The sequence below is a fragment of the Telmatherina bonti genome (assembly GCF_933228915.1).
Source record: "Telmatherina bonti genome assembly, chromosome: 2".
Classification (NCBI taxonomy): Eukaryota; Metazoa; Chordata; class Actinopteri; order Atheriniformes; family Telmatherinidae; genus Telmatherina; species Telmatherina bonti.
The window spans coordinates 30,004,131-30,031,972 of NC_136620.1; the positions used below are offsets into that span (position 1 = coordinate 30,004,131).

The 27,842-nt window shown below is 38.5% G+C and overlaps 3 protein-coding genes across 5 annotated transcripts in view; 1 reads left to right on the forward strand and 2 right to left on the reverse strand.

Annotated features, from left to right (window-relative positions):
• Positions 1-524: 524 nt before the first annotated feature.
• On the reverse strand, positions 525-7,413 carry etfa (electron transfer flavoprotein subunit alpha). Its single transcript, XM_079251205.1, has 12 exons — positions 7,288-7,413; positions 6,134-6,283; positions 5,575-5,656; positions 4,844-4,926; positions 4,555-4,654; positions 4,201-4,311; positions 3,970-4,071; positions 3,761-3,829; positions 3,597-3,679; positions 2,873-2,938; positions 2,592-2,672; positions 525-1,338 (listed from the first exon to the last, which is right to left on the reverse strand). Exons 1-12 carry the CDS (start codon positions 7,324-7,326, stop codon positions 1,303-1,305), a joined length of 1,002 nt encoding a protein of 333 aa, XP_079107331.1. The 5' UTR covers positions 7,327-7,413; the 3' UTR covers positions 525-1,302.
• Positions 7,414-9,012: 1,599 nt separating this feature from the next.
• isl2a (ISL LIM homeobox 2a) lies at positions 9,013-12,350 on the forward strand (the record flags this gene model as incomplete). Its single annotated transcript, XM_079251194.1, is given in 8 exon segments — positions 9,013-9,048; positions 9,050-9,182; positions 9,185-9,256; positions 9,688-9,877; positions 10,136-10,395; positions 10,683-10,969; positions 11,677-11,844; positions 12,231-12,350. Coding segments are annotated over 8 exon segments (1,266 nt in total).
• Positions 12,351-14,498: 2,148 nt separating this feature from the next.
• Positions 14,499-27,842, reverse strand: part of scaper (S-phase cyclin A-associated protein in the ER) — a 58,975-nt gene continuing 45,631 nt past the window's right edge. For all 3 annotated transcript variants that reach the window (XM_079260793.1, XM_079260792.1, XM_079260794.1), the window contains 6 exons: positions 25,487-25,642; positions 23,435-23,669; positions 21,906-22,055; positions 16,277-16,468; positions 15,510-15,558; positions 14,499-15,236 (listed from right to left, as the gene is read on the reverse strand). In XM_079260793.1, coding sequence (XP_079116919.1) covers positions 15,136-15,236; positions 15,510-15,558; positions 16,277-16,468; positions 21,906-22,055; positions 23,435-23,669; positions 25,487-25,642 — 883 coding nt within the window. In that variant the 3' untranslated portion in view covers positions 14,499-15,135. The remainder of the gene's footprint in view (positions 15,237-15,509; positions 15,559-16,276; positions 16,469-21,905; positions 22,056-23,434; positions 23,670-25,486; positions 25,643-27,842) is intronic.

The following is a 27,842-nucleotide window of genomic DNA, read 5'->3' on the forward strand; positions in this document are numbered from 1 at the left end:
GATCAGGTGCAAAGATTAATGCAAACCTTTAGTCACACATTGTGGGAAGTCTCTGGCACATCCAATGTGTTTCTGTCAACCTCCTCAGAGTCCTGAAAGTCAGAGGATGAACGAACTGGAGCAGCACAGAGTTCATGGAGGACAGATAAAGGGAGACTTTTCACCACACAACACTTTTCAGGAATTGACACTTAAAGGAAAAAAAAAGAACTTTCGTACTTTTCTTAAAGCAAACCAGCAATGAGGCCCCTGACTGACATTTCCAATCAGGGCTGTTCAGAAAATCTGGAATTTATTACATTTTGAGTTCTCTGAAAGATCAACCATCATCACGAGCGGGAAACAGGCCGCAGTGTCTCTGACCTGTTGAGACAGTTTCCCAAAACTCATAAAGAACAGTCCTATGTGATGGGCTGCTGCAGGGTACATCGGACAGGTCTCTGCTTCTTTTTATTCTTTGACTTTCTACATAATTTTGAGTATTTTTATCTAAATTCTGTGAGTGGAAAGAATGTGACATCCTCTCAACTGTTCACGAGTTTTTATTCAGGTGCCAAGACAGGAAAAGTTAAGCCGTGTCAGTTTATTGAGATTTGAGCATATGAATTGAGTCTGAAATTATGTTTTACATTTAAATATTTGAAAGTTGTGTACATATTTATGAAAGGGTTTGGCTGCCATGTCACAACCCAAAAGCAGTGAAGGAAAATAAAATGTTGAAAATAAAATTTAAAGCATGAACCTTTAAGATTTGTACCTATATTGCAAATTTACCCTGTTCAGTGTCGTGTCTACTGGCACAGTCTCTGATCATGGAAAAGCAATGCTGCAAAATTAACCTAATAAAAGGATCAAAATGTGATAAATTTTAAAAAGTTCAAGTCCTTCGTAATGCATGGTTTTCCAAAAGCATGTGGTGTCTCAAAGTTAAGTTTATTCTGAGTTAACATGAACAGTTTTATCTTACAATCAACTACATCAGTTATGCATCCCAAACGATGTATTAACTGACATGGACATTAAATACAAATTACTTTCACTATTGGAAGGACAAAAAGAGAAACAGTTCCTTCCAAAGGCAAGCACAGCTTATTCTTTAGACATTTCCTCCTGCACGGTACATATAAAACTGGCATTTATTTCTTGGTTCTAATTAAAAAGAGGGTGTTGATAATGTTTGCAGGCAAACACACAGCTTCAGAAGGTAGTTAAGGCGGTCACTATGTTTTGTGTGGTCACTCTCTTCATTTTAGCTGCTTTTCCCAGATGTCTGATCAAAAGATGGTGGAAATTTGCTTCTTCTCACTTGCTCAGAGCTTGGGTCATCTCAGGAACAGCCTTCAGAAAAACAGTACAGAGAATTACTTTCCCAGAATCATACATTAGTTGTAAATGTCAGACTTCATGTAAGCAAATATATTCTTATAAATGTTTCCATTGCAGTCTACTTTTAAATTAATTTCTTATCAAGTCGACTTTAATCATTTGCAGATACACGAGCCATTTCACTCTGAGTTAGTAAATCTGATTTATTTCATGAGGTAAATAAGGATAAGTATTCACCAGCACCTGTCATTTTTTATCCCTGGCAGATTCAATATCACAACATTAATGAGTCTATTAAGCAAACAATCATGCATGCCGGTGTTTGCTCTACAAAATTAACTCATATACTTGTGAAGACCACAGCACATCTATCAGTGTTTCTAAGAATAAATGCTGAAGCAGATTCAACAATGGAGGCATCTGATCCATTAATAAATATGTGCATAATGAGAGCCGTATCGCTCACAAGAAGACAGATTCTAAAAGCTTGTTGTGGAAAATATGAGTGCAAAATTATTCAAACGGTTCTGCTTCTGAGTAAAGGAACTTCTTAACATAATCAGTCACTGCCTGAATTGCTACGGAGTATCAGTTCTCCGTTTGGGGGGAAAGTAGAAAGCCCATCCATTTTAATCAGTTATCTGAGGAGTGATCACGTGTAAGATGATCCCACCCAGCAGGTCACAACTCTGCTGCCACCAGCTTATTACTAATCACTTCTACAGAGTTTGTCAGGACACCTGGGCTGCTCAGGCACTAGTGAGAGGCTAAATAAAACATGACCAACAGGACATACCTGAAAATATAACCTACTAGATTTTCACAGTCGGCACTGGACTCCAGTGTTAGCCATGCCAACACACCTGGCTCATTATCCCCAAGCACCAGCTAGATGTAAGAATGCAACTGAGCGTATAAGTGGTCTGGCAACCAGAGGCTGAATACATAATTGAGGGTAGTTCTAATCAAAACTACTGATCATTTATTTCATATTCTCTAAGATGCTCGTATGTAGCTTTCTTAGCATCAAGCTCCAGCCAGAACTTCCCTTAGATTAATTCAAGAGCTTAATAATTCAGCAGCTGCACATTTCCATTAGATGGGATACGGCATCATGCAAAATTTATAAGTGAGAATAAAAATGTAATATTCTTACTGGCACTCAGGACAAGCCTAACAACACATACGAAATAAGTCCAGGAACTACTTGGTTGCCTGATAGGAGACTGTAGTTGTTTACTGAAATACCAACCCCGGATACTTACCTTGAAAAGATCGGCTACCAGGCCGTAGTCAGCCACCTGGAAAATGGGAGCCTCCGGGTCCTTGTTGATAGCAACAATTGTCTAAATAAAAGTAAAAAATTGATAGAAAATGCATCTTCATATATAAAATAAAAACAAAACATTTAAATGTAAAAAAAATGTCAAATTTTATAAGTTTTTGCTTTTTTTTTTATTTGAGCCAATGCAAAAAAACAAACTATGTTATTTGAGGCCAAACTCAGAGCATTTAACTGTAACTCAAGTGACTCAAATGATTTTACCTTGCTATCCTTCATTCCAGCCAAGTGTTGGATGGCTCCAGAGATACCAACTGCTATGTACAACTCCTACATATATCAGAAAAAACAAATGCAAATGGTCAGCCACTCCTTTTATCTGAAATCTCTTACTACTTCCAGTTTAATGCAATGCCATATGAAAAACTTAAAGGAAAAACTTCTGTTTCTCAACACACTAAAATACTCTTTATTTATACTGTTTGTCATTTATAACTTAGCTCAAATACAAAGTCCTTGTTTTGCTTGTTAGGAAATAAACAATGTTGAATTTACTGAGTACAATTCTATAACCTTGTCATAACACTTGTCAAGTCTGGCCTGGTCTGATGATTCAGTTGGATATCCAATGCATTATACTTTAATGGCTCATGTAGGTCATTTAGGGGCCTGAAGTGCCATCATGTGCATTTTGCAGGGCTTAATGTGAGGATAATCCCAGCCGGTGTCCCAGCTGAATCACATAATGGCAAGTTAACCTTTTTAAAAAGGTGAATCCATCAGAATTATACTGAATTGCTGCATGAAGGTTAAAATTAAATTTGTCAGATGCAAACACACATACTGACAAGGCATTAAGCTTAAGCAGCACTATTATGAAACTTTGTGTGGAATAATTTATATTTTGGCACTTGTTAAATTATCCATTCTCTCTTTTTCTGTCTTTTATACAAGGTGAGGTTTTACTTCATAAAAAGAAAGAGCATACCGGTGCTACAATCTTTCCAGTCTGTCCAACCTGCATGTCATTGGGCACAAACCCAGCATCCACCGCAGCTCTGGATGCACCAACTGGAAATGAACATTGTACATTTCAACACAAAGTAAAAACAGGAAAACAATAAGAAAATGACACAGATGTTGCCGTAATACCTGCAGCGTTCATTTTGTCAGCAAGGTCATAAAGCAGTTTGAAGTTATCTCCACTCTTCAAGCCTCTTCCTAAAAGAAAAATATTGTCAATTCTTCACCAGCAGACATTTTTCTGTTAATCAGCTGATACAGTGAATTAGTGCAAAAACACGTTATATAAACCACAATTTGGGTTTAAGTTCACCTAAATACAGACAGTGACTGCATACCTCCTGACACCACGACCTTTGCACTTGTCAGCTCTGGGCGGTCACTCTTTGTCAGATTCTGTTCGAGCCACTCAGAAACTCCAGTGGGAGGAGCCGGAACCACTGCAGGTCAGAAGACCACCAAAAAAAAGTAAGAATATGGGCTTGTAATAATAAATACAGTTCAAAATGTAACTTGGTTTATACTAGTTTCTTGGTTTGTGTTCAAATAGAGCAGGACGAGTATACTACCTTCTTCTGCTGCTGCACTTCCTCCCTCTGATGAAGCTGCCTCAAAAGCCGTCCCTCTGACAGTGAACACCTTGACTGGCTCATTACATTTAACAGTGCTGAGGGCATTTCCTGCAAAATACACACATAATCTATTTTAAAACTAAACACAACTCATTAGATCTAAATTAACTCAATCAAAAAGGAACAAAAAGACAAACCATTCATTTCACTGAAAACTGTAAAAAGCCTGTAAAAGATTGCAACTTAAGACTGTTCACTAAAGCAGTAAAACCAAACAAAACAATGATACCCATGAGGAATATATTAGACAAATGTACAATTCTATATCATTGTCTACCAAACTAGCTTCACCTGCATAGATGGTCCTGACAAATGTATCTGGAGATTTGATCTCAATGATATCTGAAACTGGAGCAACATCCAACTTGGCAGCAACTCTGGGAAGAAGGTTCTAATAAAAGTGGGGAAAAAAATAAATGGGACAACAGTTAATAATCTTGAGGAAAACGGTGGCTGCAAAGAATTTTTCTATAGAGTAGTATTTCTGTTAAATGACCAGAATATATCTGATACAAGAGCTTTGGAATTGAAGTAAAACTTAGAGGAAATTACAAAGAAAATGTTTTAATCTGTGATTTACCTTTCCAAAGGCAGATGCGCCAGCACAGATGTGACTAAAGTTGAACTGCTTTTGTGTTTCCAAGATAAGTGGAGTCAGCTCCTCTAACAAAACAGGAAAGCAGTAAAATCACGAGTAGAACAACTAACTTCTGGATGAAGTACTGCCAGGTCAAGTCACCTAAATGTGGATATGTGGTTTTCAAGGCATGGTACCATTTGGGTCAGCTCTACCAAAGTTTCCCCTTGTATAAGGATGTACAAAGCTCTATCGCACAGTGAAGAGGGAAGTAAAACTGCCACGTCTGTCTACAAAACATCTATCCAGGAATATGTGTAACTGATGTTCTGATAACCTTGTAAAAATGTTTCTGCCTAACTAAGAACCTGGAAAAGATGAAAATCCTATTTACCCTGGTTTGTCAACAAGCCAAGGCTAATAGTTGCCCCCTCCAAACCTGGTTCTGCTAAAGGTCTCTTTTAGTTAGAAGGGAATTCTTTTCCTCTTACCATCACCTGTCATGGCACATATGCTCAGGATGGGGGACTGGTTCGAAGTGACAATTCCATTTGATTTGATGGCTTCCTTAGCGAGGAATTTGTATGATATGAATAGAAATATAATGAACCAGATTGCATATAATTGGACTTGACTGACAATTATTTGCTTTCTCTTTCAAATGTATTTAAAACACTTTTGTAATCTGTGTGTGAGGCAGTGCAGTTAGTATTTAATGAATGAGTGCTACACACCTGGCAAGGCACCTTTGTACGCTTCATGTTGAGCCACAAGAACCTTCTTCACACCCTGTACTTTGGAGATTTCCTCCACAACCTGAAAAGACACAACGTAATCTGATATATTCAGGCTTCCTGATAACCTTTTAATACCTACTTATTTGCCTGTACCTGTCCTAAGTACACCAAGGTATATACACTACCAATAAAAGTGAGATTTAATGGTAAAGTGTGTCATATTCAACCCTAATTCCAATGCAGTTGGGATGTTGTGTAAAATGTAAATAAAAACAGAATACAATGATTTCCAAATCCTTTTAACCTAAATTAATTTGAATATATTGCAAAGACAAGATATTTAAAGTTCAAATTAATAAACTTTATTGTTTTTTATTTAAAAATTCACTCCAAAAAAGTTATGTTTGATTGTTAAATATGTTGTATTTGTAGTGCATTTAATCAAATATGGGTTAAAAAGAATTTGCAAATCACAGTATTCTGTCATTTATGTTTAATGTCCCTACTTCATTCAAATTGGGGTAGTAATACATTACAATTTTAAGCTTTAACTCACCTTTGCACAGTTTGTTCCAACCACCAGACAAGAAATATCTCCACCCACTTTACTGGCAGCTGTGATGGCACTGAGTGTAATAGGGATCAGTTTCTCATTGTTGTGTTCTGCAACCACTAAGGTGCTCTGAAACCGCTGGATGAGCCCAGTCTGTTGGAAAACACATCTCAGTCAATATAAGTTTTATAAGCGGAGTAATTTTGGTTTTAATTAAGAAGTTAATAATTAATTTAAAAACTGTATTACTCTATAGTAATTTTAATGAACTGGTTTGTGAATTATCAAAAAGAGTGAACAAGTTTTATCAATTTTAACCATGCTTGGTCAGGTTTTGTCAACGGTAAAATGTTAAACTGCGGGTTCCCTAGAAAATACAGAACTCCAATAAAATATGTGTCAACAGTCATGTATAATTAGTGGTAGTTTTTTTTATGTTATGTTTGCACTTTCCTACAATGTAGTATGGGTAAGTATACACTGCATTATGAAACCTCTGGAGCAGCTGGATCCAGTTAAGTCAAACAGGATAGTGCCAGTCTCTTCTGGGAATGATGGATGTAACATTACCATGTGACGGTCATTTAGATAAACCCAAGTAAAGATAGAAAACATAGAATATCAGATACTACTTTATAACCCATTTTATTCTGCTACACACACATGCTTTAGATACAATGTTATTACAGTTTAGTAAAGCTACATGTAGTGATAGTTGTAACTTAGCTAAATATACAGAGATTCTCTCTCCTTTTTCCCGTGAGCTAGTAATAGCATACTTTGACTTTTTATGTTTCCATAAAGTGTTAATTCCTGCCATTGACATTGTTGCAGTTTCATAACTCACATTGCGAGGTTTCATAACATAGTGCTAACGACATGTAGCATCCTGTTAGCGCAAACAGGCCTGCTAAAATGAAAGCAATTTCAACATGAAACATTTTTACACAATAAATGTTATATTAACGTTGTTCTTGGCGTTGTTTCACAATAATGCCACGGCCACAATACAACGCTATTATACAGTCAGCTAAGGACGCTAACAGCTGCTGCACCAATTAGCAACGCAGGTCAACTGATGCCTTCCTGGTGCCTTTTAACTGCTAAAGCAACGTAATACCCTATTTTTAATTGTTCTGCAACAATCACCCTCTTACCAAATTCTTCAGAGTAGTTTTGTTTAAGGCTCTATTCATTTTGAGCTCCTGAAGTTGCTTTTGGCAGCCGCAGAGACAGGTTTGTGTTGAAGGTCTTCTGACGTCTGGAATAATCGAAGTCTCGCGATATATATCGAGGAAGTGAGGTAACGGAAGTTACCTCCCCTCTCTCTCTCTCTCTCTCTCTCTCTCTCTCTCTCTCTCTCTCTCTCTCTCTCTCTCTCTCTCTCTCTCTTTGTCTAACACACACACACACACACTTTGAGCTTGATGCTTAACATTATTAACAATTACTTATTACTGAAATTTCGTGCAGTTTTTCTTTTGACATTCAGGTGACTAAAACAAGATATTTGACTGATTTTGGAAAATTTCTGTGCTGCAGGCATGGACAGATTGTGAAACAAGGGCATGAGAAGTTATCTGTCCTTCCGTGACCATACTGAAACAATTACGATCACAATAACAAAAAACAGAAACAATGTGTGCTTGTTTTCTTGGCTTGTTTATTTGAACATATCCTGAAAAACTTTGCAGTCATTTCCATATCTATTTCTTAGATTGTATAAGCCTCGCTTATACAATCTAGCCACCACTGAGTGATCCAACAAATATTTATTTTTTATTTATTTAGGTATTCATTTATTTATTATTTGCTTCATGTTTTAATTGAATTCTTTAATTGAATCACTTTACTGATTGTTAAAACCACAAATTTACCTAGATCAATGTTGTGTTCAAAATGGAACTTGGAAATATTTTAGCACATGATGGATTTAAAAGACATAGCTTTGCTTCCGGAAATAAAAATGTAAAGCACATTTACTGAAGAACAAAACTTGCGTAGATGCGTAAATGTGCTTCACTTCTCACCACTTGTGAGAAATTTTGAGGCATCACTTTTTCAATTTATGTTCTCCTAATTTATCTCAGACTAAAAGCACAATTGACATAAATGAATACATTTTAAATATAATCACAGAGACAGGCACATGGCTTTTTTTAAACCAAAATGCTCCGGTGTTTAGCTTTTATTGTGTTCATTAAAGATTTTCTGTTTGTGTTTTTTAATTGGTTTATCAATCTCCATAAGAGGAGAAACAAAAAAAGACAATGCAACAAATTAAGCAATAAAATAAGAAAATGGTCTTTGGACTCACTAAATCACAAGTTGGTCATTTATAATGCTTGCTGTTGTGTGTAATCTCTATCTGTTACTGTTGAGATTTTGTTAGTGACATTTCACCCAGCAGAGGGCTCCCTGCAGCACTGGGAATTAATACTTAAGAAGTGTTAAGGGCACTAAAATAAAACAAAAACACAACACCGTTCCCAATGAAAAACTGGAATGAAACTATAAGAATAATAACAACAATGATCATAATAATCTAATCAAAGAAACATTTATTACATTAATCCTTTTATATGTTTTTTTTCTTCCAAATAAATGTTCTTAAAAAAAAAAAAACTCAGAATAAAAAAGAAATAATATCATAGATGTTGAAGAAATTTGACACAAACAAAATATCAGACAAACATAAATGCATCTTCAGTAATACCCATATAGGATGATTATTCAGTAACTTAATAGTCTAAATTACTGCTGCACATCAGAGATGGGCGTGCAGTGCTGTCTGCGATAGTCAGACAGACACACATGTTCTCAAAGCCAGCCCATGTGTAGCCTCAAGAACATAAAGATCAGTGGTCCAGGAGAAGATTTGCATGGCACCCTCTCCACGGACCTACAGAGGTCCAGGTTTTGCAGACGTCACTGGTCGATGATCTTTGCTGCTTTCTCTCCACCTCTCGGAGGAGGAATACAAGTTTCTCATCCAGCCAGGGACGGGACGGTCTCCTCTGGCGCTACTCTCCTCCATCCGTCGGTTTGCACTCCACGTTGTGTCCTGCATGGTGGACATCCTGTTCAACACTTCTTTCTTGGATGATATGGGGGATCATTCAAAAAGTAAGACAGCTATTCTGTTCCTACTCACGATCGTTGAGATTTTCCTCATCTTAAGAGATTCACATTTAGGTAAATTACCGGTGTCCGGAATTTGATCATTTTACAATGGATGTGGAGGTTTGCACGAAAATGGAGCAAATTATGTATTAAAAACTAGACCTTTTGTAACAAAAAAAAAAACCTGTGAATATATTTGTAAATATTTTATAACATGTAGTTTCAACTGGTGAGTCATTTTTCAGTAATTTCTGCAAGCGGTTAAATTTTTAGTTCACGTGGCCCGATTGTTACTATAATTTCCTAATATTCACGGAAAAGCACGAATGTTCTGCACAACAGTCTCAAGGGGGAAAGTTGGTTTCCCGGGGATGCCGCGTGGATTACCGGAGCGCATGTATACAACGTAACATTCAGACATGTCTTCATCACAGAGAAGTCGGGAATTGCAATGTGTGTGGGTTGTGGAAGTCAGATACACGACCAGTACATCCTGAGAGTTTCGCCGGACCTGGAGTGGCATGCAGCCTGCCTCAAGTGTGCAGAGTGCAACCAGCATCTGGACGAGAACTGCACTTGCTTCGTGCGAGACGGAAAGACTTATTGTAAAAGAGATTATGCGAGGTGGGAGAACCGTGGAGTTTTAAGGATTTTTCTTCTAACTTCTTACAACTCTCTTGAAATATCCTGTAGATAATAAAAAAAAATTGTGATAAGTGGACTGAGATAGAAAATTAGAAAATAAGCCATAGTTTGTCCAACAGGTGAAACTGTAAAACTCTATTTTTAAACTAATTTTCTATGGCAGTCATCATCTATCAGCTGGTGCATGATAATATTACATTACAATAGGTACATGATACCAAGTAATCTCCTTCTCAGGTTGTTTGGCATCAAATGTGCAAAGTGTAACATGGGCTTCTGCAGCAGCGACCTGGTGATGAGAGCCCGGGACAATGTGTATCACATGGAGTGTTTTCGATGCTCGGTCTGCAGTCGACACCTCCTGCCGGGGGACGAATTCTCCCTGCGGGACGAGGAGCTGCTGTGTCGGGCTGATCACGGCTTGCTGGTGGAACAGGCCTCTTCAGGGAGCCCACTCAGCCCGGGAAACATCCACACCAGACCGCTACACATCTCAGGTGAGATGAATTCTTACTCAGCTATTTAATTAATAAAAAGAAAAAGAAAGAAAAAAAGAAAGTCTTCCACAATATTATTATTATTATTATTATTATTATTATTATTATTATTATTATTATTATTATTATCATTTTAGTCTTGAATAATTTCTTTGAGAAATTACTTAATCTTCTAACAGACTAACATTAAAAATGTATTAGTTTTTTTTTGTCTATTGTATAAAGGAAAGCTTAGTAGCCTATGGGGGGGAAAAAATAGCCTACGTTTAAAATGTCTTCCTCCTTAGACCCAATTTCGGTTCGGCACCCTCCTCATCACCGGAACCACGTCCACAAGCAGTCTGAGAAGACCACGCGTGTCCGGACGGTGCTGAACGAGAAGCAGCTCCACACCCTGCGGACCTGCTACAACGCCAACCCGAGACCGGACGCTCTGATGAAGGAGCAGCTGGTGGAGATGACCGGGCTCAGCCCCAGGGTTATCCGGGTCTGGTTCCAGAACAAACGCTGCAAAGACAAGAAGAAGTCCATTCTGATGAAGCAACTTCAGCAGCAGCAACACAGCGACAAAACTGTGAGTGGTCCAATTTTAATCAAGTTTTGTACAAGCAATTTTTTAAAATGTTTTACATATTTTACATCCCAAGTTTTCAGTTTTAGTTGGCTTAGAAATGTTTGGTTTTTTTTTACTAAGTTTTTTTTTTTTTTTTTTTTTTTTTTTTTTTAAAAATAAGCGGTCAGAGGCAAATTTAAGATTAAATAACGTGTCATGCCTGTTACGTAAAATACTACGAAATCCTGTTTTTTACGAAGGTCTGAATACTGCAAATAGTTACGACAGCATATAACGATAAAATAAGTAAGGTAAGAATAAAAGTGTAAATATGAATAAATACAGCATAAGAATTAAAGGCATAAAATGGTCAAATGCATGTTAAGTTAAACCAAAACCGTGACTGAACATGTACAAATGAGCATGAACCTTTTTGCAGTATGAGTTTAGACTAATTCTGGGACAAATATTTCATACAACATATAATGATTTATTTATACCGATAAAAACAAACAAAACATCCAAACTGAATGATAAGTCCAATTATTATTTCTCATCACCGTGCAATGTTTAATTTATATTTCTTCTGATTTTCCTATTGGTTTAGGATTTAAGAAAAAAAAACATAAGTAGCCTAATATGGGTTTGTGTGGATATTGGGCACAGTATCTTCAACCTGAATGACTCTGCTCCCAATTCAACAAACTCAATGCTTTTTCTCTGTGTAGAATCTGCAGGGCCTGACAGGCACACCCCTGGTGGCAGGGAGTCCCATCCGGCACGACAACACCGTGCAGGGGAATCCTGTGGAGGTTCAAACATACCAACCTCCGTGGAAAACTCTCAGCGACTTTGCCCTGCAGACCGATCTGGACCAGCCTGCCTTCCAACAACTGGTAGCCTACTAAACCCCTTACCACAGTTATGTCTTGTTAAAACAAATTATTGGCTATTAAAATCAGAAATATTTCTATAATAGAATTAAAGATCAAGTCAAGCTGGTAATTAATGGTTATAAATTTGTATTTAGATGACGTAATCATAAAGTCATAAAGACTTGTTTTGGCAATCTGACTCCTCATAATGTGTAGATCACCTTAAAAACTGATGACAACAATGAGATTTTGATTTTTTTTTTTGTAAGTACTGAAATTTTAAAATGTGTTTTCCCATAAACATCTTCAACTTAAGTGTGTTAAAAACTACGTGTGACCAAACAAAGATCACATCATTTGTAATGAGATAAGCAAACAGACTTTTTTTTTTTTTTTTGCTCCTGCAGGTGTCCTTCTCTGAGTCTGGCTCTATGGGGGGAAACTCCTCGGGGAGCGATGTTACCTCCTTGTCGTCGCAGTTGCCGGACACACCGAACAGTATGGTGCCGAGTCCCGTGGACACGTGAGGACAGCGGGGTCAGCTGGAGGCCCCGAGCCCTCACCCGCGCCATCATCCACAGGGATGCGCAAAGACCCCGCTGACATTCAATCGAAATGAAAGAATAAGTGACCAGGGCGGATTTTACTGCTGGATACGTTCGTGTTCCTTCTGGAGGACGAGGGGTCTGACAGCTCCCTGCACATCTAAAGCACTGTATCTTACTGCGACGGATACACAGCTGCAGATGGACACAACGGGCCTCTAGCTGTATAGAGAACGCTTTGCCATTACATGATCTGGACATCATGGGAATGTGTGAGAAGACTGAAACACGCGAGCCTGTGCTGGAAGTCTGAACGTCAATGGTTGCAGTATGTTTGTCAGGAAAATACAACCTGTGTAGATGTGCATGATCTGTAAGTCTCATTATCGACTCTTGTAAATTATTGGAACACATGAGAGGCGCAATGTTCGCGTTTTCTCCCAAAGAAAATAAGTTATTATTATTTATTTCGAAGACAGACATAGCTGATCCAATCAATAAAACACAGTAGATTATTGCATGCATAATCCATTTGTTCATAAATCTCCGGAAGATTTTTTTTTTATTTATTTTATTTTTTTTTATAACTAGCCTGCATTTGGTGAAATAAATAATCTTCTAGCCTACTTGAAATGCTGTTTAAAATTGAGATAAGAGCTAAGACTCTCGAAGTTTCCTTGTGTAATGACTTATAATGAGAAGAAGAAGAAAAAAGAAAATAAATTCCCCAAAATACACCTTAGGCAATTTGGAAATCCAAGCTTTTTTTTTTTTTTCTTTTGTGACAAATATGGCTGTTTTTTCCATCTTAGACACACAGGTCAGCGTAATGTGCTTATATATTTATCCTTTCTCAGTTTCTGAGCCAAGTGGATCACTATCTGATTGCTGACAAGATATTAAGCATTTGGCCCATGAGTTAGGGGTCACTGAATCAGACACAATAGGCTGCAGAAGTTTTCCTCGCCTGCTTGTGTGTTTTGGGGTTTTGAATGTTGACGTTAGCTCTTATTTCTATTATCACAACCCTCGCATTGATTCAAAGCAAACTTGGCATGATGTTGCTTAAGTGATAAAATTGGCCTTTTTTAAAAAAAAAAAAAAAAAAAAAAAGACCAAATGCCACAATGCAACAGGCGAACCTAAAGCTCATGGTTGGGGCTACAAGTCTAGACAGGGGACAGGCAGCGGCGGCTCCTTATCTACAACTGGCATCACCTGCAAGGGATACACTGAGTGGACCCACAACAAGAGGTGCAGCAGCAGCGGTGCAGGGCTGAAGGGATTCCCAGCCCGCGGACGCATCCTGGCGTGTCTTGAGTTTATTTTCATTCCAGTAGGAATCTTGAGCGACAAATCGCCGCTGGACAAGAGAGCATGCAGGTCAAGCCGGCACTGACACACTACACCTCAACAATTTGTTGGGAAGGATCGGCTTTTATCAGTGAAGGAAGTGGAGCCTCATTGAAATTGGAAAAAAAAAAAAAAAAAAAGAAAGAAAGAAACGCTGTGATGACCTGAAACGATGCGGATAGTCTGGCCAAGATTGCAGAAACTGCAACACACTTAAAAAGAAAATGTAAACTATGGAAATATTAGAGGAGGATATTCATATGCATAATTATTTTTTTTATATATATATAGTCACCACTTTGGATACATCAAACTTAAATCTTGTAACAGAGCCCAGATTTCTACATTAAAAAAAAAAAAAAACCAAAAAAAAAAACCTGAAGATAAAAGATAACTACTAGTTTAACACTTTAGTGAAAATGAAAGCAACATTTTGAAGGGGCTCGTTTTTATTTCCCTTCGCTTTGTGGTTTCCTTTCAACAGCTACCTACTTATGTTGCATAAATATAAATAGATTTGTTTTAAAAAATTCTCAAGCACATAGGCACAAAAATCTTTAATCCAAAAATTTAAACATGAGCATAAATCTCAAGGTCTTACAAATGTATTTTTGTACTTTTTTTAAATTACAATGAACCATCAGTCAAAGTGGTGACAACATAAATTACCACTATTAAATTTAATGTTTAACTCGCCATGAGAACAAATGAGGAAACACACTTGTGCAAACGCCAACTTCAACACACCAAGTCCGCACGGAATGAAACTGAGGAAGAGTATAATAATCTCATGAGTATTTTATTGCACAATATGAAGGTAAATAACTCAATAAATTATATCAATTTTTAAGTTGCGCCTAACAACAGAATAGAAAGAAAATGAAAAGATGTGAACTTGTAAAATACATCTGCAACTGAACTTGTACTTGGCAGGATGAAGACTAGAGATAGTCTTCTAGTCATTTACATTCAAAGTAAACAGCTAAACACACTCAATGAACACAAACAGTATTGATGGAAATGTTTGGCAAATGATAACATACGGTAAATGTTACAGAATTAGATATTGCCACTTCTAAAATGTAACAATTTCTGTCTACAGCACAACAGGAACAAATGGATGCAAATGGTTTTTATTCAGACAGTAAATATAATTAACAAATAAGACATTTTGTGCAAATTCTTCTTAAGTATCAATATGATTTACATGAATCAAAGGAGATGCAACAACATAAGGCTTTCTATTTACCTCTGGAAAAAGTCTGAAAAACATCTTTGCAAGTGCAGACTACAGTCATCAAGAAACAACTCACAATAAGCAAGAATAATTCTTTGAAAAACAAAAACTAAATGTCATAGTGTCTTGTACTGGCTCTAATGTGCTTTTTAATTCTGTGGACAGAGTGCAACTCCATCACTCTTCCTGCTTCTGAAGAAAAAACTGCAAGGCTGAATCCCACTGATCTCTTGGGAAGCGGTTGGACAATTCACCGTAATCCATGAGCCACTGGGAAACTGAAAAGACAGCAAAGGATGACAAGTTTTACTGGGTATCCGATGAAAATCTGCAATCACAAAAACCCAACAAACAGACAGACAAAAAAAAAACACAAAACAAAACAAAAAAACAAAACCAACTCTCAAATCACAAAGAGAAAACAGAAGAAAATGCAGTTAAAATACAATCGTGGAACTTCAGACATAAAAAAAAAAACTTATGAATTAGTTTTACAGAGGAGTGAATTGTTTTTCAAACTCCTCTGCAGTAAATGCAGAAGTTTAGCTTACCCGTTCTACTCGTTTTATTGTCTGAATCCTTCTCGTTTCCAGCACAGTCCTAGGAGGAATGATAACAGGCTTTAGGCCATACTACAGAGCTTAATACACGCATAATTAATAATATCTGTGTTCAATTTGTCTCTGCTTAATTATGTAATACAGGGCCCAGAGCAAAAAAAAAAAAAGTGTACTACACAGCGTAAAATTTAAAGCTTCTCACCGTGATTTACTTGCCAAACAGAACTATTCAGGATTACCTTGCTCCACTCGCAGGAATGTTCCTGAGCTTAACTCAGATGAGGGCAGCGGGGCAAGACGCCATGCATTATTGCTTTGTTTGAAAGAAATGACAATAGCTCGTCTCCCTTTCAATGGAAGTTAATCGGTGTCTAAACAGTGGTGGTTGCAGGGTGGCGAGGAGGGCTTTTTGTCAGAGGCAGATGAAGGGGATGAGCTGTTTACTGGGAGTTGAACCAGTGGCAGGTAAATCCACCGTGAAGGAATCCATTTATCTTTGTAAAAACGCTGCCTGTTACCGATTCGCCAGCAGCTCAGATGAGCAGTTATCAATTAGCTAATGCACAGGTAATGTGATTAACCTGTGCAATGTGTAAAATTGACTCAATTTGGTTATTTTAATGAGCGGCATTAAACTCTCAGAGGTCAGAGATCATTGAATATTTTCCACATTTAAAAAATAAAAAAATAAAAAAGCACATTTTCTCCTGAGCTTGACTTTCTGCAATAATAATGCCTGACCATATCTCCCCGTTTACCTGAATGAATGTGGCCAGGAGCACGCAGCTCATCTCCTGCTGTAGGATGACCTTGTTCTGAGAGTTGTTGTAGCAGGCAGAGATGAGGGATGGGAACAGCACTCTGATGAGGCGTGGGTGGCTGAAGTACTGGAAGGGTAGCTGACACAGTTTCTGCAGAACGCTGGGCTGGCGGCCAGACTGCACGATCACCTGGAACACACAGCGAGCGGGGCTAGTCAGTCACTGAGCAGTGGCACTGGTGGTTGTAAATCACCGCTCTGTGCCCCTCCCACATGTAAATCTGCCACTACAACAACACACAAACAGTCATTAGGTGGAGACCTGGGGGGCAGAGACTCCCACTACACAACTACATGCTGTAAAACACAACGATGGGATGTTTTGTTGCAAAACGACAACAGTGGAGCTCCAACAGAGGGAAAATGAGCTGACGTTGTCATTAACCATTTAAACTTCACTTTCAGGTTTTGTGTTAATCTCCATTAACAACAATCAAGCAGTTCAGTTCAAGAGTAAAGCCCAGAGCTTCTGTGTGCAACCAGAGTATGAAGGGGTGGGGTCAGGAAGGGGGAAATGGAGGGAAATTTACAGAGAGCATCACCACCCCCCCTCCATGAGAAATGAGCAATACTATTAGTGTTATTCTCATCGTCCTCAATCATGCACCTTCACGTCTGGGCCACCAGCATTAAAACCAAATCACTCCCAGCTTCATTTGATTAGACAAAGGCCTACAACAGAGGGGGTCCCAGCGTTATGGTGCGGTCACATCCCCGAGCTTGAAAGGAACATCAGCAAACGTCTGAGAGCCACAAGGTCAGAATGTTAAATCCTGGCTGCCCTGCTTTACAGGTACACTCTGCAGGACTGCTGGCTCAAGCTCAATGGAAACCAGAAGGTTGAGGTGAGGTCCCAGAGTCACAGTGACATAAATTCAAGATTTACAAGATTTTAACAATACACACTAATACGTTTCCATTGGCTTCCCCTTTGATAATGCACTCCAAGTTTGAGCAGCAGGATAAACAAAGCGATAAGTCACTGCTTTTATCGGTTCAAGGTGAAGCCTCTCAGAGCTGGCCTCTACAGCAAAGTTCAAAAGGACACAAAACTGTTTCATTTCCGATCTTCATTTGTTTTTTTTTTTTGTTTTTTTGTTTAAATCCATATGGACAGGTCAAACACTCTGAGATGAAATGCTTTACGAATACTTGAAAATGTAAAGAGCACCAGATTTATCAAACCCGAGATGTCTTAATTATTGAAGACAAGATAACGCAGGATTTATTTCAGCCTGGTGTGTTTTATTCAGCGCACTACTGAACAGAAGACTAGTCTGTAAAACAAACATGAAAAATGTGTAATAGTGAAAGAACAAATCCTGACAGTTTCACTCAGCAATCTTTGTTTTTTTTAAAAAAGAATTTGGACTCAGACAAATCTGTCCAGCGAAGGAGGAAAAAAAAAGGCAGGATTTGGAAGTTTTCAAATGTGGAACTGGTTATTTTCAGAGCATGTAGTTTTACCATTTCCATGCCCACTTAATCCTAAATTCTCATCATTTCACCTTGTTTGTTGAAATGGTGTTTCAAATTGGCAGTGGGAATGTGTAAATTCATACAGCTAAATCACACCAAAAACTCAATACTTTTATTTTTGTGTTTTAATCCAGACCATCTAAGCAACAAAACTTAGCACCACAGAAAGGAGTTTGTGTTCTAGGTAGAGCCCTGAGGTGATCCAACTCACAAATCACCCCAGTGATCTCATAATCCTCTACCATGCATCTTCATTCCATCTTCAGCAGCTAAAATAAATTGTCCACCCTCAAGTGCCTGACGCAGAGAGACATAAAACAAAGGCTGGTGGCAGCGAGAGTCTGGAAGTAGATGAAGAGTCGTCTGCAAACTTTCCAGGCCTCTGACGTTTAAAACGCAACACGTGAGTATGGAATGGCTTCCAAAACAGACCGAGTAGCAGCGTTACTTCTATCAGCTCAGCTGAGGAATCTGCAACTTAAAGCCCCACGTCATAAAACTCACGTCTAGCATCTGAATCTGTTCATCTGGTCTGAGCATAACAGACCCTGCTCAATCTCAAGTGTCTTGGTTGCTCTGTTCTTTCTTAACTTCAGAGATCTGGCTGTTTTATGGCGGTTCCATTACATAACTTCCTCATTGTCCAGAATGAATACAAAGAGTGTGTAAAAATTAACGTCCTGAGACAAATGAATTCCCAAGAAAACTTGGGAGTAGAAGCACAAAACAAAACTAAAGCTTACTAAAGAACAGGTTTGGACAAAAGGCAGTTATTATTCGTCCTTGCAATAAAACAAATTTAGAAGCATTACCAGTCCTATCTGGAAAATAAATTAATCACAGATATGTAAAGCTTCTTTCCTGTATAGGTATTTTTATGTATTATTTTGTCTAGACAGCCCAAACACCATAGGAGGAACCAGGACTGGAGTAGGGCCATATATCTGACACTGGAATCCCCAATATAAACCAGATCTAACGGAAGGCCTTTGCTGATAAGACAAGCAGCACAGCGCACCGCACAAAATAAAGCTGGTCAATATAAGGATTTAGTGCTTTTTAACAACTTCTACGATGGCTTCTTCAGACAAACACAGGATGCTGTGTAATCTACCTTTGGGCAATTGGATGCCATTGAAAGCAGACATTGACAAAGTCACATCAACTTCACGTTTAAGGTGACTGTCAGTTTTTTTTATTTTATTTTTTTTATAAATACCTTGAAACCTGCTGTTTGTACTATAAAACTGAATAATTTTTCACTCATCTCTATGAACTGATGCTGTTGGTCCATCCCAGATTTACCTGCTGATAACTCTGCTCTGAAACCAACCTGGTGACAGTGATAAAGACGAATAGAAACTCCTCACCGAAGAGTTTTCAAGGATAAAAAATGCCCTGTGCTTCACTTAAAGTTAGTTGGACCCATGTTCACCCTTAAAGCAGAGTGTAAATCACCTACCGAGCTAACAATCAGGCACACTCTTGCCAGTTAGAGGAGTATGTATGTCAGTATTTCTCTGCCTCTGTTTACTCTGCTGGGTGATGCAGTGTGTGTATTCCCCACTGCTGGCTCCCAGTGGTCTGCACGAGCTGCACTTACCCTGCAGGCAGCAAGGGCTTGGTTGTCTTGGCTGTAATGGACTGCTGAAGGAAGAGTTTCAACATCAGGTTAACAGGAATTACAGGTCTAAAGCTTGGTTTGGGCCTGCAGGGTAGAGGAAACGCCCTTTGAGCGAATGGGAAGAAGAGGACTGACCCCACAGATAAGGCTGAACCCTTGAGATGGGTGTTTGGGATGATCTCTTTATAGACAATCCACAGCTCATGGGATGGGGAATTATATAAAGAAAATAGTTTATGTATTATGAGTACAAAGGAGCCAGGTGATTCCAGGATTCTTGTTGCAGGGATACCAATGCTGCTACATAACAACATCTGTACACAACATGAAATTAGACCTACATCTATTTGCTTTAAAGATATAAAAGCCTTTGTGAAACTCATTCTGCTTGCGTGTGTGGCCATTTTCCACGTACCAAAAAGACACTCATGTTTTCTTAACATTTCCACACTCTGAAATTGCTGGTGTCTTCTTTAAAAGAAAGCAGGAATGAAGTGGGTTAACATGTCACCAGTTTACAATTATAGTTCTGTCAGCTATATCATCCAACTAATCATCACTGCGGATGAATCATGAATGAATCTCTTTAGTTAAAGACAGGAGATTACTGGCACATCTCTCTTCAGAGGGGAAAAAGGAAGTACAGTTACATGTCAGCGATGAAATAGATTTAATTTGTTTTGTTTGTTGGTCAGAAGGTCCCTAAAGACACACTCAACAGACAAAGAAACATATGGCTACATGACTCAGTGCGACCTATAAGCACAGACGTACTTGTAAAAACACACAAGCATACATATGTCACTCTCCCAATGTTTTTTTTTTTTTTTTTTGTGTGTGTCTGAAAAGGTGAATTATTCATGCACCCAGAGCAGAGGGAATACATCACAATGTGTAGAGCTGCTTCAAAGTTCTGCTTTTTATGAGCAGCTTTATTTCTAAAGCATATATATATATAAACAAAAGCTGGTCTGCCGACAGTGAATCAGCAGTCTTTGCGACCGCACAGGCCCCGGGTTGGGTCGCTTTTGTGTCCTGCCAATGATTACATTAGCTTGAGAAAAGCTCAAGCTGCTCTAAATATTCTCCTTGACGCCATTCATCTTGGTGCACGACTGAATGGACGCGTTCCAGGAACTGGACCACTGGCAAAGATCAACTGTGTGAAGTTGTGTGGAATCTTGTTTCCTGACAATCTATACTCAAATATACATCTTCTTAAAATCCTCAAGCAAGGTGAGAAGGGTTTTCTTGTTCTTGTGTGAGAGGGAGTGACAAATTTTTCATCAAATCAACATTAAAATGTTAAACTTGCACAGCTGCTCTGTGACCGTAGCAGTGGGTGTAGCACAATGAATAGTTTGTCACAGGCTTAATTTAATCAGCTCTTACTCAATTATTCACTATAATAAGCTAATTGGACCTGCAATGACCAACAAATGCTAATAGTGCAGAACAAAATAATTAAATTAGATAGCAGCAGAAAGGAGGGCTACAGTTGCACAGACAAGAGGAGGCGCCTTAAATTAGAATAAAGAAAATTAGCTAATTAGAATCAGCATGAAGCCCATAAATTGTTGTGCTGGGTTTGACTGTTACTGTGTGGACATAAAGTGGGATATCACTGACTTGAAGCTGTGGCTGCTGCTCGTGTGGGTCAGGCTTAGCTTACTCAAAGCCCAGCCAACTGTAGCATGGCTAATCAGGGGCCCGGTAGACGGGCCATGCATGACAGCCAGCTACACAGCAGCCAGGTCTGTTCCATCACATCCTGCTCACTTCCACAGAGCCCCCTAAGTAGATGTAACACCAGGGCAAGCACACTGCCCTGCTTTACCAGGAGGGGACAATGACTCACTCTGAGAGACAATGGACAACACACTGACCGAAAGCCAAAAGGTGCCAAGGCATGAATCTTTAAACAGGTGCTTTTTGTTACAATTACAAAACTACACCCTTTTTCTGACAAATAATACATGAGAAGAACAATAGTAAGATGATATCACTGGGCTCTTCTCACTTATCAAACAACTTTACACAAGTCAAAGCATTTCACGAAACTTGGGCTAAAAGAATTTAATGAACAGATAAAAGACAATCTTATGTAGATTTGAAACAAAATGCCTCGACAGATATATATTTTGATGATAGAAAAGAAAAAAAAAACACTAATCAAAAATAAATCATTTCTAGACAAACTTCTAGACAAAAAAAAAAAAACAAAAACAAAAAAAACTACAACTGAAGCCTGAAACATTTCCTTAGGGGGTAAAGGAGGTTTCTTCTCCTTTACCTTTTATGTACTTTTTCCATAATTTAAAAAGAAAAAAATACTTTCATTCCATTGTTACTTGAAAATAATTAATTCTTATCAGTAGTAAAAAATTAAATCATGATTAGAGCTGTTTTACTTGTTGAATTAAAAAAAATTCTTATAATTTTGGTGTCAGTGTGGTTAGTTTACCTGGTTGTCAGGATGGTTAACAGTGAAGTATCCCACACAGATGATGACCTCATGCAGGAGCTCCTCAGAGGAATGCTGAGTACAGTACCAGAGCAGTGAGCTGACGATGTGTCGGAAAGCTAAAGACAGACCCTCAGCTCCTAGAACAGACTGGACAGACACAGACAAACCACGTTAGTAGTAGTCATAGTTATTTGAACATAAATCTTGCAAGATTGTGATTACAGATCTCAGCAAAATGATGCAAAGCAATAAAAGGTTATATGTTTAGCTGGTGGGAACGTACATGGTTTAAGTGCATAAACAAATCAAATAGAGTTCAACCATAAAACAACCCAATTCTATTTAGAAGTGAGATGCTAGGAGGAGCTCAAAGACAGTATTTATTAAACATGTCAGTGTGACATAGCACCATAACATCATAGCAATTTGCGCTGGAAGTTTGGGTGTGTTAGTGTGTTAACATCCATAAACACAATACCTGAGGAGCCAAAAGATGATTTCAGGGCTCAAGGCTAAACAATGTGCTTTGTGTTATTTTGCTCAGAGAGCATTTTATCTATCTAGATCATATGCTTCAATTAAAAACAAATGAATATATATACACAAAATATAAATCAGATTTTCTGATTTGACTGATTTCACAATAAATGATTTTGAAAAATCATTGATTTGTTGCAGCTATGAAATCCAGTAATTTTCTGAAGTTCAGGTCTAAACACATTTTGTGGAGCTGACACAGCAGAAATGCAAGTTTATGGCCTGAATTTTAATCAACCAACTGCTGCAAATGTAAATTTGCGTTTGCAGTGGAGTAATGTGAAACACAAGGTGATTACAACTTGCAGCCCTTCCCAAAAGGAAAAAGAAATATAATTTAAAATGTTCATAAAACTCTGGCAGTGAAATGCTTTCATTTCCAGCTGTTTTGAGTTGCCTGAATGTGGCAGGTCAGTGACTGGAAGCTGCTTCAAAGTAATTACCCCAAGGCATTAAAATAATTAACAGCATTCTGGCTTGCTTCTGTGGCTTTCAGTCTATGCGGTGACTTTGCACAGTGAAGCTGTCGCCCTCTCCTCAGGTTGGGTAATGTATTGCCCTGCATACAGTGATAATCACTTGTGCTCCATCCTGACTGCTGACCCACTGGGCTCTAGTCAACCCCGCAAAAATGACCCGATGTCAAAGGGCACTAGTGTTTATGTCCACAGGTCAGCTTAGTCACGAGGAGAACAACTCCTCTTCTAATGGCTCTAAACAAAGGAACATACACTGAACGTACACTAATCTGCTCATAAAAACAGGTTTGTTAAACTCAAGAGAGGATAATTAAAGTTTAGTGGGCGATTTTATGAAAGCCTGCTGTTTCAGATAACTTTGTAAATACCAGTGTATATACCACTTACTGAAAATGTCATTCAACAAAATATGCCTAGTACAGTAATTCTCTGATGCTGAAATACGCACTGCACATACAAAAAGTGAAAACAAAATATATTTTGCGCATTTTTGGATTTGGATAGCAATACCTGGAAGGCAGACAGGTCAAGAAGGGCAAGACTGTTGAGGAAGCGGATGCCCTGCAAAGCCACCTGGATGACCCCGGGGCTGTAGGGCTCCTGACTCTGAGAAGACGACTCCGGAGAGAAACTGTGCAGCAGGATACAATACAGTGTGTGCACCACTCCCACCAGGTCAGTGGACTGCAGAAGGACAGTTAGGCCAGTTGGGTCTTGGCGCTTATTGTCAAATATACTGGGAGCACTAAAGACAGATGGGAAATGCAAGGTCAGCAAAAAACACTTTTAGAAGACATTTGAAGTATTCAGAAAGTATTTTGTAGTTTTCTGCTGCTGGTGTCATGTTAACTAAGGTGACAAATGTTTATATTATAGCAGCTTTTAATTACAGTAGAATAAAGTCTGGGAAGGCATTTCCTTTAGGTAGAACTTAACAACCTGTGAGCACTGCTGTATTATGTGGCTTAACTGACTATTGGTAGAGCATCCGGTTTGTGTAGCGTTGCATGTTAAACACATCTACTCTAGAGCTTATCTTCTGCTCTTTCTCCCTATCTATTCAAGGAATAATATTTAATATTTTAGTGCTCTTTGTGCATCTTTGTGTTCCAACTAAATAAGCACAATACCTGCTAGCCAAATTAAAAAAAAAAAAAAGTTTGACCTTTAAGGTACAAGATTGGGCCTTCCCCAAGTACTCATCTAACAGTAAACATAGTAATGTCAAGACATGAAGCTCACAACAGTAATTTCAAACTAGTGGCTTGTCAAGTTCCCTGACAAGCTGTTGAGAGCTCTGGTTCTTTTGTTCAAAGCCTATCTAAGAGGATTTGAGGCAATATGTTTGTTTGGTTCTGACATGAAGCCAACCTGTTAGTTGAAGGGTTTCGAAACATCATCTTTTAACTGTACAACAATCTAACAAACAAAACGAATCCAGGCGAATCTAGTAGGATGAAGAAGCAAATGCTTAAATTTTTTAATTTCCACTGTGAATTAATTGTATTTGAAATTTCACAAGTTACATATATAAATACAGAATCCAAGCACAGTAACTGGTATTACAATAATAAGAAAGAGTAAATGAATGTAATAATTACTCTACATTTCAGAGGCAATGCAGACTCTAGTAAAAACTTTCAGCTAATGCAAACGGACAATTTAAGACTACCGCAGCAGCCATATATGATTTGCAGCCATGTAGAGTGGAGGGTGTGTGACCTCAAGATAGAACCTACAATGCATGCTGATACTTGATGTTAGCCAACAGGCTTTACGTGAAATATGCTACTAGGCAAGAACACAGCCCCTTAATACCATTATAATCCCCTGACACAGCAACTGGCATGGTCCAAATTTTCCTCTGGTCCATTGAGCGCTCTTGTATACGACACACAAAAAGTCTTAGCTGAACATAACTCACTGGATGGCACACTGATCATACTTTCAGTGAAGACTACATTTTGTTATTAGAACTTGACTTAATTGTGCCTTAGTTCTGCTGCAGTATAAGGAAATGGATTGTGATTTGTGCAGAATGGATTGCTACATTCAAGATACATTGACATTATTTCATTTTAAATCTTACTGCTCTGAATGACAAAAAGATACCTGGCTCTTTTACTATGCTCAGTAATTCTTTTCCTTTGAAGTCAGAAATTGTGGTGCTGATGTCCCTTGGTGTGACTGTGTGCTTAGCCTCTGTCAACGGCGCCACTGAACCTCTCTGAGAGGAGGTCACCGTAGCACACGTGGGTGGGCTCCCCCTACGCTGCAGGCTAAGGTTTACGGTGAGTGACAGAACGCTGGTTCAAGTAGATGCCTATCTGCATCTGTAGGAACGACAGCTTACCCAGCTTGCTGGCTGGAGTAAATGTCCTGCTGACTGATTATGGAGGAACCGCATTCTTTGTTTGAACAACCATGAGCTTGTCTTTATGGGTCCCTAAGTACTGATAGTAACTCAGTCTCTGTCATTACTAGCGCAAAAGAGACGTGTGTTGGTCAGAGGAGTGTATAAAAGATTCCAAAGTTTGTTAAGAAGTGTAGTAATGGGCTCACCGTCCGGTTATGACAAAGCACAGTTTACACATACTGTGCAGCAGAGCTGAGGCTTGCTGGAGGAAAGCAGACATCTTGGGGTGCTCGTCGACAGGAGCTTGGACTGACAAGAAGCACCCGTACAGCTTGTCGATCAAACCCATGTTTACAACATAGCTGAAATAAACAGACAAGAAAATTTAGAAGAAAGAAAAAAAAAAAAAAAGACAGTTTATTGTATTTGCTCCAAAAACAGGCTTTTCTTTGTAAAAGGCTCATCTCACACTAGCAAACAAAGGCCTTTACTGTGCATACTCCCACAGCACTGCAGCTGAAAGCCAATACCTCACCTCAGCCCTCCACCCCCCCTGCTATTACTGTGATATCTTCAATTTGTCTTTGCCAATGACAGGACTCATGATCATGTTCCCTGTACTCTTTCAGCCACAAATCACTTCTAATAGTGTCATTAGAGAGCTGTTGTGGCCTCTGTGCCAGCCCAGCTCTGGACCCTTGACAGTCTGCTGACCTGGGGCTAGTCTTCTAGAAGCTTCTGGTATGCATGGACCTTCAAGCATAGACAGCTTATGAAAATCTAGAAGAGCACTTCAGCTGCCAGTCAAACCTTTCAAGTTGTAGTTGTTGTGAAGTCGTTTGTCTCATCAATGTTTTTACTTTTTACTTCTTTTGCATTTTCTCTGTTAGAGCTGTCAATCACTGATGTCCTCCTAAACGGAAGATTATAACCATTTACAACCTGCACTGCAGTTCATCTGACATTTCAAATAAGTCCAATTGTTTTGACTTTCATCCTCCTTCAGAGCTTTAGTTGCTTTACAGCAAGAGTGTAATCATTTGGGTTTTTTTTTTTTTGACAGGGTGGGGGGTGGGATATGACAAGATTATATTATAGTGTAATCTTTTATTTCCTGTTTTCTACTAGAGAATAGAAGACAAGTATGAGATTTTGTTTAACATTGTTTTAAACTTTTTGTTTTTAAACCATAAATTGCTGCAAAATCTCTCAGAAACTGTGTGCATATCAAAGATGTCACGTAGTCTCCGTAGGGTTCATACACTGCCATTTCCGAATGTTGACCTGCAATTATAAAGAATAGTGCAATAATATATTTTGAACTTGATTCATAAATGCCAGCTGCCAATATTGAAACAATTCACAATCTTTATAAATAAAATAGCATTAACCAATTGTGAAACAGCGATTACAAATGTAGTTTTATGTGATACATTAGGCAGTATTAACAAATACAAGTGCCAATATTACAACAATTGCTACCCTAAATAAATCTGAGTTACACTGGGTTTAGGTTCTTTCACTAATGTTTTATTTTTACACCATCCTGAGGCTCAGTTTTTATTTCTTATCTCATAAACTAAATCCTACATTGGCTCCTGTTTTATGGTCATGATATTTCCATTGATATGAGCGGTGTCCATATATATCCACGGCAGACCCCGATGTGAGCAGTTCCCAGCTAAGCAAGAAGTCAGTACAGAAGGAGCATCAGTTTTACAGGGCTTAAGCCAGTGGTTAGGTAGATAAGCCAGTAAGAATTGCTTCTCAGTTGGTCACTAGTTGTAAACCATTACTGAAACTGCTTTTCTTTTGCTTGGGAAATCTTTTGTGTTGAAAGCTAGTTGAGTAACCAGCAAATGTGATTAATGGACTTCTGTAGCTTTAGTCATATCTAATGCATTTACAGTACTGAGGCAGACTCACTGGTATAGAAAATATGGAGCTGTTTTTTTTCCCCCTTAAAACAAGTTTTCAGATTTTAAAAAGCAATAAATAAAATTGAGAATTAACTGACTGCTGCTACCTTCTTCTAAAAACATAGCCATGTGTTGGTTTACAGATATCTGGAGATAAATTGAGAAGCATCTTTAGATAAATTGAGTCAATAACAGGTTAACCAGAATAGAATTGTATGAAAAGCTGGAAAAGCTTCGCCCCTCTTACCACTTGTGTGTCAATACATGGGCACAAATTAAAAACAACAATGAGGCACTGAAAAGCAAATCGAGAAACTGGAAAAGAACCAGAAAGGAAATGGTCATCATCTCTCTAAGTGATATATAACTTGGCACAGTGGGAGAGTGTTTTTAAAAGCTGAAAATGTTTTGATCTTTTGTCCTTCTTAACATTACACATTAAAGGATAGTTCATATAAATCTTTGGTTTGTACTTGGGATTATCAGTCTGACGACACAATTTTTCTCTGGCACTCCTTGTCTATGGGGTTATGACTGGGTCACTCGATGAGATTGGTGGGCCTGTGCAGCTGCTCTGTCCAGATGAATCATGGCTTGTGGGAGGGATGGTGAAAAGTTACACTAGTCCACAAGGCTTCATGAT

Excerpts from the sequence above, each read along its gene's own strand:
- etfa (XM_079251205.1), bottom strand. The coding sequence starts at position 7,326 with ATGAATAGAGCCTTAAACAAAACTACTCTGAAGAATTTG. Across the intron at positions 4,927-5,574 it reads GTACAAAGGTGCCTTGCCAG|AGGAGCTGACTCCACTTATC; the intron begins GTGTGTAGCACT and ends CTGTTTTGTTAG. Across the intron at positions 4,072-4,200 it reads AAGTGCAGCAGCAGAAGAAG|TGGTTCCGGCTCCTCCCACT; the intron begins GTAGTATACTCG and ends TCTGACCTGCAG.